Genomic DNA, 16,957 nt, shown 5'->3' on the forward strand with positions numbered 1-16,957 from the left:
GTGTTTGAGTCCACATGCATTTTACTTTCTGTAGATCACATTGATCCCACGCTGCCTTGGAGGCAAATTCTTGATCAGCCTGACTGGCAAGATAATGAGTTTGCAAAGTTATAGCAGCTATGTCCTCCTCGGCCAAGAACAACAGATGCAGCATACAACATGCAAAATGCTTGTTTTAATTGCTGCTGAATTTAACTGGTGTTGTGTTTGAATTGCTCTGAGGACAGGATTTTAAAAGGGTCATTTGTCCATTTAGTTTATGAATAAAAAGTAGAAAAATGGTACCTTTTGCTTTGTAGCTTAGCAACAGATGGCCAAACTTGAGATTAACAACACCTCTTCTATGAAGATACTCACAAAAATTGAATGAATCGGGTTTCTTAAAACAAAAAACCTCCAATTTAATGTTTGAAAGAAGACAAAGTAATCATGCTGATGTTCAGCTGTTGCTTGGATTTCATTCCAGTGTGAAAGGAAAGGCTTTGAAATACTATGGTGTCTTCAACATTCATGCCTCTTTCACAGCAGAGATCTTGATTTACAGCAGGAAAAAGCACAGCTTTCACTAATAACAATAAAGGTGGCTTAAAGGGTAAGTTCACTCAAACATGAAAATCCAGTCATCATCTACTCACCTCTATGCAGATGGAAAGTCAGGTGATGTTTGGTAGTCCACAAAACATTTCTAGGGTTTCATGGCTAAACAACATTGCAGCATTCTCTGAAACAACTAAAGTAGATTAGGACTTGTTATGTTTGCCTATTGTCTGTACGTGCTTCCAGGCCATTCTTGTGAACGCGATGTCTGAAGAACACTTTGGGGAATTTTCTTCAAACTTTGCATGAATGTCCACTCTGAATCAAGGATCAACTGATTCTAGTTTGGCGTTCAAAGGTCACAGCAACCCCCTGCCTCACGAGCTGTTATCTCAAGAATGCCTTAAGGGATTTCATCAAATTTGGCGCGAAGCCACACTTGGACTCAAGGATGAACTGATTAGATTTTGGTGGCCAAAGGTCACAGCAACCTTACATATTGTAGCTTCTTAGGAGCTGTACCTCCTTTAAAGCATTGTCTTTTGAAGTGGCTATACATCTGTCTTTTACCAAAAACTGCTTAATTATGTTTCATTAAGCATGTGAGCTACTTTCTCTGTTTGGCAATCGTACATAACCACTGGGCAGTAGTTCTAGTTTTGATACATAAAATAACAACCAAATGAAAATCAAACAAAAATGCCTCCATACAACTTGTCTGACATTAATTTAATGTTTTTTGCACCCTTTTTACAACTGAAATCTTAACTGCAGCCGTTAAGCTAAAGGCGTTAGCACAGACCTGCCAGTAGTGGGTGCAGGAGCTCTCCCCTGCGTCGGGGTTGTAACTAACATCTTTTCAAATCACCTTAGGATGTCAGGGCGTTACTTGCATTACACAGGACGAGCTGTTGTACTTTTTTTTGTTGTTTGGGATGGTTTATTTACTTCTTAAACTAAGTCCCCATCTACTTCTACTGCTTATCTGGGAGAACGATGCGACACAGTCTTGCTGTGAATCTCCAGAAATGTTTTGTGGACTATATAACGCCATTCAACTTTCCATCAGCATAAGGGAGGGTAGATAATGACTGAGTTTGTCATTTTTGGGTTAATTCATTCTTTAATTGAATCCAGGACGCTGTGTAAAAAAAACAGTGGTAATCCAGCACACACAATGCAGGACCCTGTAAAATGTATGTAAATATTGATGCCTGTGCTTCTCATTCTGTGACCACATGTCTGCTTTGTGGATTTAGGTCTACTGAAAGGATAAATTTTTTTCTCCCCCCCCCCCCGAAAAAAAAAAAAAAAACCCACCTCCACTTTCAATCCTTTAAGTGTCTCACTGGTGATTGTATAAAAACCATATACCCTTAAACTGATATTTTCTGAGATACTTATCCTCCTGTGAAAATCCACAACCCTAATCCAAAATAATTGAGGCCTATTCAGGTGAAAGAATACACCAATGTGACAGTCGGCACAATGTGATCTGACAAATCTCCAACATTATGTCAAAGCACAGAACTTAACAGCTTCAGTTTGCCGACATGTCAAGCAGTTCAAATTGTGACAGACAACTAAAAGGAGTTTTATTTTTAGCTCTTTGTTAAACGGCAGCACTCGCATTATTACTGAGGGGGATATGTTAAAGCTCCACTGTATGAGAGGCAACATTTTGAACACAATCAAGATGGGAGGAGAACGTTTTTAATGCACTTACATCCTCCGCTTATGGTATATCATTTGTGACCACAGTCGTTTGTCCACTCCTCTTTTCACTTGGTTTTGTGACCACAGTTTATCAAATGATTTTTTTTATTGAACTTCATAGTTTACAAGTGAACAAACACTAACAAAGAAAAAGATACACATATTTACAACAGCAAACAAGTGTGGCAACAGTGAGAGCTTGGCATGTTGGCCACTCTTCTCAGGTGGAGACGAAACATGGGGGGAGTCCGGCAGCCTCGCTGACTGAAAGAGAAGCGTTTGAGTCAGACATGAACCAAACTTGTACAAGGTAATTAAAATCATGATTTGTTTAAGTAGTCTGGTTCTTAAATCAACTCTCACCTCTCGACTTCTGCACTTAAGCGTGTCCGTTAGTGTCTCCGTTAGTCTGAGGCTCCTGCACTCCATTAGTCTGACCGGCACCCTGCTTCACCTTCTTGACCACGCCCTCCTTTACTGGACTCTCCTCTGGTTTCCTCTGAAATACACAGATTCATTCAAATGAGTGTTGTGTAACATAGCCAGGTCTGTGCAAATCATTTTCCCCATTCAGTTAAGGAAAAACAAAATAAATTCTGTCTCCCTCACCTTCTTCCTGACCAGGTGGGAGATGTCAGAGACTGCAGCTTTGGAGGCGTGTCCGTTGGTAGAACTGACTCCATTGGTTGATGTTCCGTTAATCTGGGTAGAGAGCAGAGGATGTTTTGTACACATATCCCCATCAGTATGTTTTTACTAATCACTTCTTCACCATGTACACATACTGCAGCTCACCTTTGAAGTGGATGAAAGCACGTCATCCTGTTCAGTGGACCCGGGGAATGCAGAAGACGTGGAGCCTCCGTCCTGACAGACATGACATCAAGTTAAAAATCAAGCTTCCATTTAGAAGACTGAGGTCATTCAATTAAACCCAGGAAATGTAGACGGGACACGACGAACACATTTACACCCCCGACTCACCTGTGAACCCTTCATAGCATCGGTGCTGGCAGTTTTCAGACCCTCTGTGGCGTCCTCCACCTTCTCATTGATCTCCGGCAGCAGAGCCTTCAGCTCCTCCATCTCCTTCCTCTCCTCAGGTAGAGACTCGGGACCCTCCGCCTTGTCCAGCAGCTTCTGCAGGTTGTCTGACCCACAAATCGGAAATGTTAGTCTAACTTTAAAGATTGAGACACTGATATCATCTGTTGCTACTCCGTCTCATGCACCTCTTCAGAGTGTTTTTGCATTTTCCCTTTAAATATGCTAAGATTCAAAATCAATCTTCATTAGAATGCTCCAATATCAAATACAATTTCATGATCCTTCCTAGCACAAGAAGATGGTAGAATTTCAGTTTGGTCAGTAATCTTTAAAAGAATGTTTTTACACACAAACAAAAAACAGATACAGATGTTCGTCTGACATCTGTGTCACAGTTTTTATGTCACATGCAGCACAGGGACTTCATGGTACATTCAGGTACACCTCAGATACTGAAATCTACATCACTTTGTATGGCAAAATGCTTCAGCAAATGGGACTTCATGGTGCATTCAAGTGCACCTTGTAAACTCAGAAATCTGTATTCAAACAGTCACAAAGGTTGTCTGAACAGGAACGTTTCAGCTGCTTACATTCTTTTATTTGAATATTTAGGCCAACATCTGTCCTTACTTTGTTCTTTGACTACAGCATCTTTGCTAAAAAAAAATTTTTTTTTAAAAATCATAAACTCTCATCCAGTTCTCTCTAGGCAGATTTTAACCACAAATCTCCAAAACCTTTTAATCCAATTGTGACTGTAAACATTAATATTTCAACTAATGCACCAGGTTAATGATTTCCTTGTACTACTGAGAGAATTGGTTTTTATATCCAAGTAAAATTGGTATTGTAGGTGAAATATTTCAAGCCCAAAGCCATATTGAATTTAAATCGATTCAGGAAAGCAGATGTGCTACCAGCGGCTTACCAAGCCTGCTCTTTATCACAGAGATGGATCTCTTCAGCTCCTCGATGGCCTGGCTGTACTGGAGATTCAAGCTGTAGGTCAGACCCAGCTGGTAGTGAGTCTCAGCCAGCAGGCGGCTGTCCGGGTCCAGGTGCTTCACCTGCAGCTTCAGACACTCCTGGAAATCCTCCAACGCCTGAGTGTAATTTCCTGAAGAGAGGGGCAGCAATCAAAGACGGTGCGTCTCAACAAGGTGACTTAAAAAGGACGATTTCAGGTGTAAAGCGTGTTTGGCTTTTGAGGCACGGTCTGTATTGATGAGTTCCTGTGTAATCCAAAGAAGAATTGGAAGGGGAGAATTTAAAAATGCAAGCAACTTCCTCGTACCCGATTCAGCAGAAACTTCGCCCAGTTTCAGGTGAGTCTGGGCTGCCATGAGTTGCTCCTCCTTAGACTCTTTCCTTATTAAAAAATAAATAAATAAAAAATAATAATCAGTCGACACGGAAGCTTAAGCACCATGACTATCAAACGGAGATCCTCACAATCACATATCAGTGTTTGTTACCTTTTGTAGATGACTTTAGCTACTTCCAACATCTCCCAGGCCAGCTGCAGGTTCCCCACCTCCTCATCCTCACTGTCCTGAAGAACACACCAACGCGGATGTTAAATAACACGTTCGCAGGTCATTCTGATGTGTGCTTGAGCTGATTGGTCAAGTACCTTCTCAGCAGCGTCCTCTCCTTCACCTTGCTCCTCTGCGTCCCCTTCCATCTCTTCATCATCATCCTCCTCCTCCTCCTCCTCCTCGTCTGTAACAATAACATGTTTAGATAAACCGTGCAACGTGTCATTACGGTCAGAAAGAAATTCACAATGAACGTCTGCGCTTAAAGGACTAAAGTAAAGTCACCCTCTGCCTCCTCTTCCTTGTCTCCAGAGTCTTTCTTGGCCTCTTTGTCTTTACTTTCAGTCTTGCTTCCGTTAACCTCACTCTTTTTTTCCTCGTCCGTCTCACTCTTTGTCGTGCTCTGCGGCTCATCACCAGCCTGGTCCTTCTCTACATCACCAGCCTCGTCCTTCTCTTCATCGCCGCTCTTCTCTTTATCTTCACCCTCGTCACCCTTTTCATTTTTCGTCTTCTCCGGGTCTTCGCTTTTCTTCTCCGCCATGGCGTCATACACCTGAACCCTCAGCTCATCTCTGGTCTTCTCTGTTGAAGGTAGAGAGGACAGTTAGACGTTGTTTAAACCGTTGTCCCAACACAAAAAAATAAAGGCTGGACAAACAGCACAAAATCAAGCCCCAGCAGACAGACGGGAATGTATATTTTCCTCACCATCAATGTTTTCTGTGCTCTCGACGTTGGAGTCCTTGGGTTTTTCTTCATCCTCCTCCGGCACTCCTTCCAGAGCATTACCCAGCACCGAGTTCTCCATCCTACAACAATTGCATTGGTTAGGTCACACGACAATATTCCTCAACACAAAATGAGCAGCACCACCTCGCACAAAAATTAAACAAGACCGGGCTGAACTCTTATTGCTCGATTTATTAAACAGTGACTCAAGACTGATCTTACCGTGCCAAATCCAGCAGAGCTTTACCGCACCAGTAGAAAGCCTCCCCACATTCGTCGGCCGTGTCCCCATACTTCTTAGCTCTGAAAGTAGATTATAGTGGAGTGCTCGTGTCAGATCACGTCGGCTCACGTGGCAACCACCATCTGTGTAACTTTTTTCGCCATTTTTCAATTTAAAAAAAAGGATGTTTAAAAACAACTGTGGTCAGCGGTGAAAAAGACATCCAAGCCTGGTTTAAGAGTGAAATTCTTTTTGTATCTCCCACTTATTGGGATCGTTGATTAAACGTTCACATTTAACCCAGATTTGCAGTCCTGGCTTCAAACTGAGAAATGTGGATCTGGTTTCTCAGTCAGGATCCAAAATGATGATAGGATAACTTTGGAAGTTGCCACACATTTATTTCTTGTGTAAAAGGACGCTGTACACTTTGCAGCAGGAACTGCAATGTCGCATTTTACAATAATCTAACAGCTCGCGTTATGATGTCTGGAAATCTTCTTGTTGGCAGCTTTCAACCTACAAATGAGCAAATTATGAAAATGACAACATTGTGTTTTGTGTTATAACCGCACTGTAGTCGGTTGAAAAAACGAGGGCAATAATATGTTTCAGACTTCAGACTATGGAATCCCGACTGGTGCTCACTGGGTTTGCTCATATGGAAGACATGCAGGTCCCGTCATTTGCTTAATGTCCCACACACTTTCTGTCAAAACCTTGAAAAACAAATAGTATTTCACTTCGTTTGCCGTTTTTAGCTCAGAAACGTTTTGATGTTACCAACTAACAATCGTGTTTTTCAGTCAAAATTACCACTAAAGTTAAAACGTTGTAAAATTCATTCAAAGGGTTTTATTCATATTATGTGGTTAATTTGAGAGACTCATATCTTCATATTTTCCCCAACACTGCTACTGTAAAAACTTACAACATACCTGTTTACATACTAATAATGTTGTCCCTGTCTAAAGATATATTTTTACTTTTACATAAATCTGCACAACTAAGTGCAAACATCTGTGTGCCTCGCAGTACTTTTAGTACAAGATTCCACCTCCTCTATGACTCTCTGGCGTTATTAAAGAGTATAATTTCCCCACGGTGATCCATTTCAGTTGCATAATCAGTTCTAAAGACAAACGTAATCTTATTTTCAGGTTTCCTTTGTGTGATCGTTAACTCACAGCATGCCGCAGGCCTCCTGCAGGACGTTCACCGCCTCCACCACCTTCCCCATCACCAGGTGCTTCTTGCCCGTGCCGATTAGCTTGTTGGCCTCCTCCATGTTAGCTAAATTACACTGGACAGAGAAAGAGCAACTTATTTACTTTCGAAAACAAAAACTCAAACACCGGTTCGCCCCCGTGAGTCTATTCAAACGATAAATTCCTGTTTGTACGTTACAAAACAAAGCGTCTTATTAATATGAACAGATTAATTACATACGTTGACAAAGAAAACGACGAGTGAAACGTAAAAACTTGAGCCTGAAGGTTTCAGTCTCGAATCTCCTCTGACGCCGCTCTGACTGACTGAGCCCTTGTTTCAATTTGGCGCGAAATATTTCTGCCCTTTCCGGTCGATTTCCGGATTCATAGGCCAGCGCGGGAAAAATCTTAAAGGCACAGAACAAATGTGGCAGGCCAGGTCAAGGAAATAGTAATAAAGGTGTACAATAAAAAGCCATTAATAAATTAGTTTGTATCTATAAACCTATCAATAAATGGTATTAGAATGGGCAATAAAAAGAGGAATTATAAATAGAATTTACAAATGAAATATGAATCCATCAATAAATAGTTCAAATTAAAATGGGACTTACAGAAACAACATTTAACAGTCAATAAGTACATCATCTAAAAATATATTACTACTTAATCTCAAAAAGACAAAAGGCATGTTAATCACAAGATTGTCACCTTCTTCTCTTATAAACAGTAGTTTCTCTACATTGAATGGGACTCCTATTGAAAGGGTTTCCAATTGCAAATATCTGGGCATCTGAATAGATCATAAGCTGTCTTTTAAAATTCATATTTATGAACTAACTAAAAAACTAAAGAGTAAATTATCATATTTTTATTGTAACAGAGCTTGTCTTACTTTAAAATGTAGAAAACAACTTGTTCAGGCCACCACTTTACCTGTTCTAGATTATGCTGATGTCATCTACTTGCATGCTGCTCTCTCAACTTTGAAGCCCCTTGAGGCAGTGTACCATTCTGTACTTCGTTTTATTACAGGTGATGGGTTTAGTCATAGTCAACTTATCACTGTGTTCTTTACGACAAAGTTGGATGGCCATCTTTATCTGTTAGGAGGGAAAAGCACTGCATGTTTTTTGTCTACAAGGCCCTGCGGCATGTTTTACCTGACTATCTCCCCAATTTTATCTCATTTAGAACTTGTAATTTGCTCACTCGATCACAAGAGTCCTTGATTTTAAACATTCCCAATGTAAGGACCGAATTAGGGAAGACTGCTTTTCAGGTCTGTGCCCCTCAGAAGTAGAATGACTTGCAGCTTGCTCTTTAACTAAATCATCTTATTTCTTTTGATAGTTTCAAGTGCCTATTGTTCAATGTTCTGCAGTCTGATTGTAATTGTAATTTATGATGATATTGTGTATGTGTTTTCATGTATTTTGTACTCAAGGCATCATTGGAAAGGAGAGCTTGCTCTTAATTGACCTTCCCTGAATAAATAAAGTATTCATTCATTAAAGAATTCATAAATAAATAATGGCCTGATCTGTGTGATTACATCATCAGGTATTGCACTGCAGCCCAAAAATACTTTTTTTTCCATAATCTTATATTGTGAAAGAAGAGTCTGTAGAACACAACCCCCACAAAATGACTCATTTCACTATCATAACTCGGGGTCATTCGCTTGAATAACAGTTGATGAGAGTAACTAATCAGAGAGCTTGTTGCATTGGCTAATTTGCATTGTTCCACCAGCTCAAGAACCAAAGGTCAAAGGCTATATGGGGTGGCTTATAGGAAAAGCAAAATGACTAAGCAAATCAAATATCTTAAAAGAAAAGGAAAAGCAACAGATAAATAGAAATAAAGATAGAAAAGGAGATTCCCCTTTTAAATCTTCCTTTTTTCTTGGTCCATCAGTCAGGAAAAAGAGAGCAATTAAGATGACTATTTCTAGAGGCTGAATGTGCAGGGCTGCAGTAATCTCTGTTACTGTGAACAGAAGTAGAATTAAACAGCATACAATATTAATGCTTTGTAATTAAAACAAATATGATTATTTTATTTTGTTTGTATTTATGCAGATAATTGATAATTATCTATAAACTGATAAAAAGGAACAACCAAAAATGAGGTGGGAGTGGTGGTACTGTGTATGTTTGTGTGTGTTTTACCCTGTATGTAGCCTGCACACAACAGAGAGGGCTGCTGTCATGTCCTGCTGTGAGGGACAGGGGTTGTCCAGCTCCCCTCTGGGCCCCCCCTGCTGACTCCACTGTGTCGCTTTGTTGTCAAGACAAGTCTGGACCTGGCATCCAATCAGCCTCACACTGAGACAAATGACACTCAACCCTCATCATACTGTCATCATTAGTGATATCGCTTCAACACAACAGCTATAATTTCCCGGTAACCTCTGCCGAAGGAACACACCGCAGCTTGTTTAAATCACATTCTTTTCAATCAGAGGCAGTCGGGTGGAGTGGGGATTTATTCTCAGGGGAATTCAATCGCAGGTGAAAGTCAATATTGCAGAAAATTAAGGGTTTTACAAACTATTTGTCATACTTTGCCATGGTTTTTGATGATATCTATAAGTGAGTAAAAAAGGAAACTGTTGGGCCTTGGTGGAGTTGTGTGTTACTGAAGAATAGAATCAACATTCTGAACTGGTATGATTTATTCTATCCCTGTCCAGATTTATGTTTCCTTCTAAGCTCTCACAATATCCTTTGAGATCTGTTGCTTTCATTTGGTGGGAGTGTTAGGCATGATAAAAACCCTAAGCAGAGGTGACTCACTATATAGCCATTAAGTGTATTGTAAGCCCTCATGTGAATACTCTTGGGGAATTACACAAAGAGAACACAGGACTGCATTAATTTACCAATATTAGATTAAGGGTACCGGTTCTTTGCGTCATTTTTTCAACCCACAAATGTATCCATTTACAAATCTTTTTGATATTTGCACTGCTGAATGTGACCAGGATGGTGGACACACAAGTGCCCTTCAAACATCCAGTAGCTTTTTGTAATCAGCTGTTGAGCAGATGCATTAATTATATGCATATTGTGGGACGGGAGATGAACACAGGGCAACGTTTGATCACCAGCCCACCGCTGTGCTTCTAACAGGAGGTTATTGTGTGCCCCCCTCTTATCTGGCCCTTGATGAGGTGCCCATGGCAACGGCATGCAAAGATGTCGCTCAGTGACAACGGAGAAAAGAGGCACATCTGAGGGGCTGCTTGAGCAAATGACAGACCTTGGTCGGTCCAGGTTGCATAGACTAAAGTGAACTCATATAAACTGGAAAACAACACAGGTTTTACTTATCTAGAATTGCTTTAAAACATACAGTATATGAATATTAATTCACTGAAATAAATCTGTCGGCATCTTTATTCTAATATTTGATAACCTATGTTAAAAGGTCAAATTAGGATGGTTATAAAACTGCACTTTTGTAGTTAGGAATTTGGCATTAGGTCCCCTGAAGGTTGCAAAAAAGATAATCCCCTTTAGCTGACTCATCCTCCATCAGCAAGTTTGACCTTAAACTCTTACCAGTGGAAAAACAATACAGTTTACACTGTGATCAAAGACACTAGCTTCACTTCCCCCTCACTGTTTTATTTCTTCCACTGTAGTAACTGTCCAACATAGGGCTGCCTGTTTGCCACACACACAGTACATGTACAGTTTTGTCCAGTCTGAAGTAGGGAGTTCATTCTGATGAGTCAATAAATTGGGGTCAATTGATAGAAATATGTTTTTACTATAAAACTATATCCATGTCACTTGGGAATCAGTGCAGAACAGTAAAATGAAAGAAAGGTTTCACTCTCCTGAGTCTTAACAACTGCACTGTGGAGTCAACAGATATTCTAACGTCTCTCAGTGTGACATCAGGATCAAACAGCCAATCACAACAGTGGAGGAGCTTGTGTGACGTAACTGGTCGACAGGATACTACCTCCCAGGGTCATGAAACCAGCATTTACTGTATAACAACAGAAATTATGTGATATTTGCCAGAACAGCACAAGATTAACAGAAGACAGACACTAAGACTACGGCTGCCCGTATAAAAATGCATGGACAAAGGCTTGCTGTTCCCCGGCCAAGTCATTAAGTAAACATAGAAGTAGGGAGGAGGAAATGAGAGTGAAAAATTCCCTCTGCGGCCCACAGAACAAGCACAAGATGTTGCAACAGTGCACCGCCTAATCCAGTAGGTGCCACCGTAAATTCAAAGAAGTAAGTGACAATCCGGGAAACATGGAGGAAATTGGCCAGCATATACAATACCTTACAGAGCTTTACTGCACCAAGGTTGTTTCAAACATGCAATGGTCTCAGTCCATCGTCAATAAGGAGTCATATTTCTCACCGGTAAGAAATAAGAGTCTCGACCCATATTGATATGTATAAAATGAAGTATACTGACTTTGTTCTAGAATCTCCTCTGACAGGAAATGAATGAATTCCTTCAGTTTCCTCTTCAGAAATCTTTACTATTGCAACGTAAAAAAAAAGAAAAAAAAAGCACTTGAATGTAGAATATGAGCTCATGTGGTCGGGGATATGTCTGAGGCACCCTGCGTTAATTGGAACAGCCTGTTTTGAGAGCTGATCATTACGGCAGGCATATTGTGAAGGACCAAGAAAATGTGCTACGAGTAACGTGGAGGTGTCCGCTCATGATGACAGTGTGGATTCCCTCCACATGCTTTAAGAGTCATATGATGAAAACTCATGATTCTGTGTGACCACTGCATGCATGGATGCCTGCTTAGATTAGCAAACTACAAACCATTAAAAAACCATATCTCTTGTGCGCAACATAACTGCCCATTAACTTTATCGAGAGAGTGAAGACTGCCCAACACATCATATTAGATTAAATTGATTAGATATGTCAAATATGTCCCACAAGGATAATTTGAAAATTAAGAGACTTTTTTGAGGAATATTTCCCGGAAGCCTCCCTTTTCCGTTACTCCCCAAACTTTATTTTTTCATTTAATATGTTTCACACGAGCAGAACATTTCCTGAAGAGTGATAAGGAAAACTGCAAAGTCATGCTGTGCAGTGGGTGTTTGAGATTGGAGGAGGACTGGACATAAGTGGGCTGTAGTCACGTTCTGAGCGATCTCATCGCGAGAAGTGAGCCGCGGTATAAACTCCCTGATCGAGCCTGACAGCCTCTGCACTCCTCCCTCCCTCTCTGTCGGCGTGGTGTGATCAAAGCTGAGGTATGTCTTGCAAAATACATTCAACTATGTTTCTCGCATTTTGTTAAACAGTGTAGTTTTTTTTTTATTATTATTATTGTTTAAGTGTTGAATTGTTCCGTTTGTTGTTGTTGTTTTTTGTCACGTAGCTTTTCAACAAGTGTATTTTCACCAGATGATGAAATTGGCAATGAAACCGAAAAAGTTTTTATATTTGAGAATTAATGACATGGTTAATTCGTTGCTACTGTACGTTTTTTGTTGACTGGAAAGTTTCCACTAACACAGACAGGACTACAACTTTACGCTCAGCTCAAGTCTCAAGAGGAAAAAGTCGACATTTCGGCGCTTCGGTTGATGTGAACGTTAGCTCAGCGAAATACCAAAACGCGCTGGGGCGTAATAACTCTCAGGACAACACTCCAGGAATTTATATCAAGGAAATAAACGTATGAAATATCCACATGCGGAAACACCTGTGAAATTTGAAAAGAGAAGTAGAAATGGTTTGTAGGTTTCGGTTGTGCCAGTTTTATCAACCAGCCTGAACTATGGTTTAGATAATTTCTTTATCAAAACCTAGATCAAATATTAATCTGTTGTATTCAATTTTGAGTTTAACCAAAAGTATATTTCCTGGTTATATAACAGCTAATAAATTACTGTGTGTCTTTATTTGCTGCCCTTTTCTGGCTGCAACAGTTAATTACCAAACAGAGTTAATCAATTAAACTAAAGTCCAGTGATGACAGATTTTCAAAGTTTACACATAAGACAAAGAAAAGCAGCAAATCCTCACATCTGAGAGGCTGGGACACGGTAATGTTTGGAGCAGTTTCATTAACAGTTACCCTAAAGATCAATTCTTTATCAAAATCAATGCTCACTTTGTTTCAAGCTGTGTCGTAGCACGATGAACAGGGAATAAACTACTTTTCATGATTGATCAATACGTTTTCTTTTGCAAAAATGGTAAACATTCGCTTGCACCAGATTCTCAAATGTTGATGCTATGATTAAGTTTAAATAAAGAACTTTAACATGTCAGCATGCTCTGGAAATGAGATTCGTCATTGTTTTCAGATGTCATATAGATAAAGCCATTTACTTAATTAATCTGGATGATAATCAGCAGATCATTCGATAAAGAGATAACCATAAATTGCAGCTCTAAAATGCACAGTGCTTTCATGAGAGACTAAAAAAAATGTACAATAGGGATGACATTCTAAATGAAAGACATGATTTCCTTGTTCTGTAAATGAGGAAGGGTTATTGTGTATCCACAACTTCACTCACAAAAGAAAGAATGCATGGCTGGGATTTTGATTGTGTAATACATAAACAGTTTCCTTCTTCTGTAATCTGGTCAGACTGAAGATGGCTGCAGGCAACGCACAGATTGGAAAGCTGGCTCCAGACTTCACAGCCAAAGCAGTGATGCCAGACGGACAGTTTAAGGACCTGAAGATGTCAGACTACAGAGGTACCCATGTCCCATCCTCTGTTGAGTGGAGGATGCTTTGATGACGCTCTCTTCTGGACTGTGATTCACTGCTTTGTGATGCCACAATACACTGAATAGACATTAATTTACACTACTGAAGACCAGAATTCATTAGCTTGTTGTTACCCCTAGGTGTACTATCACATGATAAACAGCCTTATTTGTTTTCTCTTCCTGTGGTGCAGGGAAATATGTTGTTTTTTTCTTCTATCCCCTGGACTTCACCTTTGTGTGTCCGACTGAGATCATCGCTTTCAGTGATGCCGCCGACGATTTCAAGAAGATCGGCTGTGAGGTCATCGCCGCCTCTGTTGACTCGCACTTCTCCCATTTTGCATGGTAGTTACATGACTTTGTATTTTAGGCACCAGTGAATGTACGGATTCACTCTTGCGAACTAATTTTTTTGCCTTGCATTCTAAAAGGATCAACACACCACGTAAGCAGGGCGGTTTGGGTACCATGAAGATTCCCCTGGTGTCTGACACACGACGTACCATCTCCACAGATTATGGTGTCCTAAAGGAGGATGACGGCATCGCCTACAGGTGGGTTTATCAAAGTTGAGCCATGCTTGTGTCAGTTTGCCTTGATTAACATTCCAGCAAAGAAAATCCAGTTTTATTTGCTGTTGCGTATGCTTCCAGAGAAACTCTTGTCTTAGCGAGATATGTTAAGATTATTTGTTTAAAAAGTAAAACGATTTAATAACATCGCCAACAGAATGTGTTGTTATTATGTCAGAGCGATTATGTATTGTGTCGCGGAGATGTCTGCTGAAGTAAGCATGCTAACTGGCTAGCCCTGGTCTGTCCTGACTCAAAATACCCCTTTGTGCCACAAGAGTCGATAGTCTGATAGCCTGCATAATTTTTAGCGGGGAGATGGCAACATATGCCAGCAGCGAATTTGCTACATTTAAAAAGCTCACTTAGCTGTAAGTGTAACAAAATAAACTACAAAATATCAAGAAACGAAATACTCTTAGCCCGGTTTTCCTTATGAAACAGTAAGGTACAACCATAAATCTTCTGAATACAAGTTTCTCTCTTTTACCAAACTAAGACAGCTAAATTGACTCATCACTTCATTGGAAAACACACTTCTTTTGAACTCGGTATAAAGGAAATAAAACTCACTAAAATGGTCTGGGTTTTTATTTCAACAATTACCTCTGGTTTGTTTGAAATAAATAATCAATTCGCAGAGTAAGACATGTAAATATTCTGACACTAACTCTCTCCTTTCAAGAGACTGCACACCACTCGTGTCCCCTCCCGCTGCATCTTCTCATTCCCGGAGTCATAGTCTTGATTGGAACAGCTGTAAATCACCTCTGTACCACATCCCCTGTTGGCAAACTAAACTCCATCGGCCGTGGAGGCTTTGTTGAGTCCCAGTCTGTTGTCTAGTCTGTTGTCTAGCCGTGTTGACTATCAGCTGCTAAATCTGGTTGAGCTGAGCCCAGTTGCTCGTGGTGACTCCCATTGGATCCAATGTCTCAGTCCAAGCAAACTCTAGGGCCACTGGTTCCACAGCTAAGTGAGCCATTGGCTAATTAACAGTAGCTTGCTGCAGCCAAGAATAGCTAGCATAGAGGCTGTTGGTTTTTGTGGTGATATATACATATTTTTAGCCACAAATTACACCTTTGAATGCACCACCTTGAAGATGTTTTAGAACATGGACATACCTCCCTTCTCTTACTGCTCTTTCTAGGTCTTTGGAGACTCATGAATTACTGCTTCTCTCTGTTTCAGGGGTCTGTTCATCATCGATGACAAGGGCATTCTGAGACAGATCACTATCAATGACCTCCCAGTCGGACGCTCTGTTGAGGAGACCCTGCGTCTGGTCCAAGCCTTTCAGTTCACTGACAAGCACGGAGAAGGTCAGTTACTGTAGTAACATCATGAAGATGTTTGACACCTTAATGTATCCTACTCTGTCGGGTCATATATAACTTGGGTTTATTAAACTGCTGTTACTGAAAGATTTCAAGACTGTTTTAAATGAGCAACACTGCGCGATATCATTATGCTCACATAGCTCTCCATGACCAATGTGATGTACTTTGAACCACAACTTATTAACTGGATCTAAAGTTGCTATAGGCTGTTTCGAAAGTCAGGGCAAAGAACGTGGAGGCTTACTCAAATTCAAAGGGTGATCTTATCAGTGCTCAGGTTCACATGAACTTTACAACTGGTTGAAATGACTATAGATGTAATTAGGGCAGAAAATTGACCTTGGTCTTGTTCAAATACATTTTGCATTATGAGCTTAGCCTTCCATACATTTCCCTGCTAGAGGTTGTGTACAGCAGGTGTGTCATACTAGCACAAGTCTTAACTGTTTCATGTACTGGGCCAGAACTCATTACAGGCTTATCTTTTCAGTGTGCCCCGCTGGCTGGAAACCAGGAAGTGACACCATCAAGCCCGACGTCCAGAAGAGCAAAGACTTCTTCTCCAAGCAATAATAAGCCCAAAGCCCGAGTCTGCAGCGTGCTTTAGGAGATTTCATTTAGATATTACATTTCCACTGAATAATATTTGAGTCAACCACTGTGCCTGTGGAGGAGTGGTCAGGAGACAGTTTTTGTAGCCAACGTTCTGTGTGTGTTCTGTTGTCTGTAGAGTGAATAGCGCACTTATGGACAGAATATATAATTGTGTAATTATGTGGTGGTAATTTATGCAGTTTTCACTGTCGGACTGAGGTAAATGTCTGTCTGTTCTTTCATATCATTCCTTACTATTGTTAGGTACAAAGGACCACACAAAGAGGCCAAAGACACCTCTCCCGATTACACTTTTCTTTTTACAGAGACAAATGTTTGTTTTTTCACCAAAATAAAGAATAAAGATCTTCTGAACCGCATTCTAAAGGAATATATTTACAGGTTTGGGTGTTGGGGTCATGACATACACCTTATTCTGGTTTTGGTGGTTCAGCATCAAGTCAGATGTTGCATGTTGTATCCTGTGTGTGAGGTACTTTGATTCCCTTACATTTATTACCTCAGTGAACAATTACAGCACATATTAAAAGAAATAAAGAGTGGAAAAATAGAATCCAAAAGATATAAAGTTGGAGGTGTAAGCTGTATTAAAGTTAATTGTTCGCTCCCGCTCACTGCATCACACAGATGTTCATATTTAATTTAGCTGATCAGTTCTCTCCTCACTACTATACAGGTG

The 16,957-nt window shown here is 40.3% G+C and overlaps 2 protein-coding genes across 2 annotated transcripts; one reads left to right on the top strand and one right to left on the bottom strand.

The window, feature by feature from the left end:
- Positions 1–2,340: 2,340 nt before the first annotated feature.
- Positions 2,341–7,366, bottom strand: LOC115572449 (histone-binding protein N1/N2-like). The gene is made up of 14 exons (XM_030402521.1): positions 7,246–7,366; positions 6,984–7,099; positions 5,796–5,876; positions 5,553–5,653; positions 5,127–5,426; positions 4,937–5,025; positions 4,779–4,855; positions 4,598–4,671; positions 4,232–4,420; positions 3,238–3,404; positions 3,049–3,120; positions 2,863–2,955; positions 2,617–2,752; positions 2,341–2,517 (listed from the first exon to the last, which is right to left on the bottom strand). Exons 2-13 carry the CDS (start codon positions 7,082–7,084, stop codon positions 2,633–2,635), a joined length of 1,464 nt encoding a protein of 487 aa, XP_030258381.1. The 5' UTR covers positions 7,085–7,099; positions 7,246–7,366; the 3' UTR covers positions 2,341–2,517; positions 2,617–2,632.
- Positions 7,367–12,111: 4,745 nt separating this feature from the next.
- prdx1 (peroxiredoxin 1) lies at positions 12,112–16,637 on the top strand. Its single transcript, XM_030404115.1, has 6 exons — positions 12,112–12,268; positions 13,621–13,733; positions 13,940–14,093; positions 14,180–14,302; positions 15,515–15,645; positions 16,154–16,637. Exons 2-6 carry the CDS (start codon positions 13,628–13,630, stop codon positions 16,234–16,236), a joined length of 597 nt encoding a protein of 198 aa, XP_030259975.1. The 5' UTR covers positions 12,112–12,268; positions 13,621–13,627; the 3' UTR covers positions 16,237–16,637.
- Positions 16,638–16,957: the final 320 nt, after the last annotated feature.

This window comes from Sparus aurata, chromosome 21 (assembly GCF_900880675.1).
Source record: "Sparus aurata chromosome 21, fSpaAur1.1, whole genome shotgun sequence".
Classification (NCBI taxonomy): domain Eukaryota; kingdom Metazoa; phylum Chordata; class Actinopteri; order Spariformes; family Sparidae; genus Sparus; species Sparus aurata.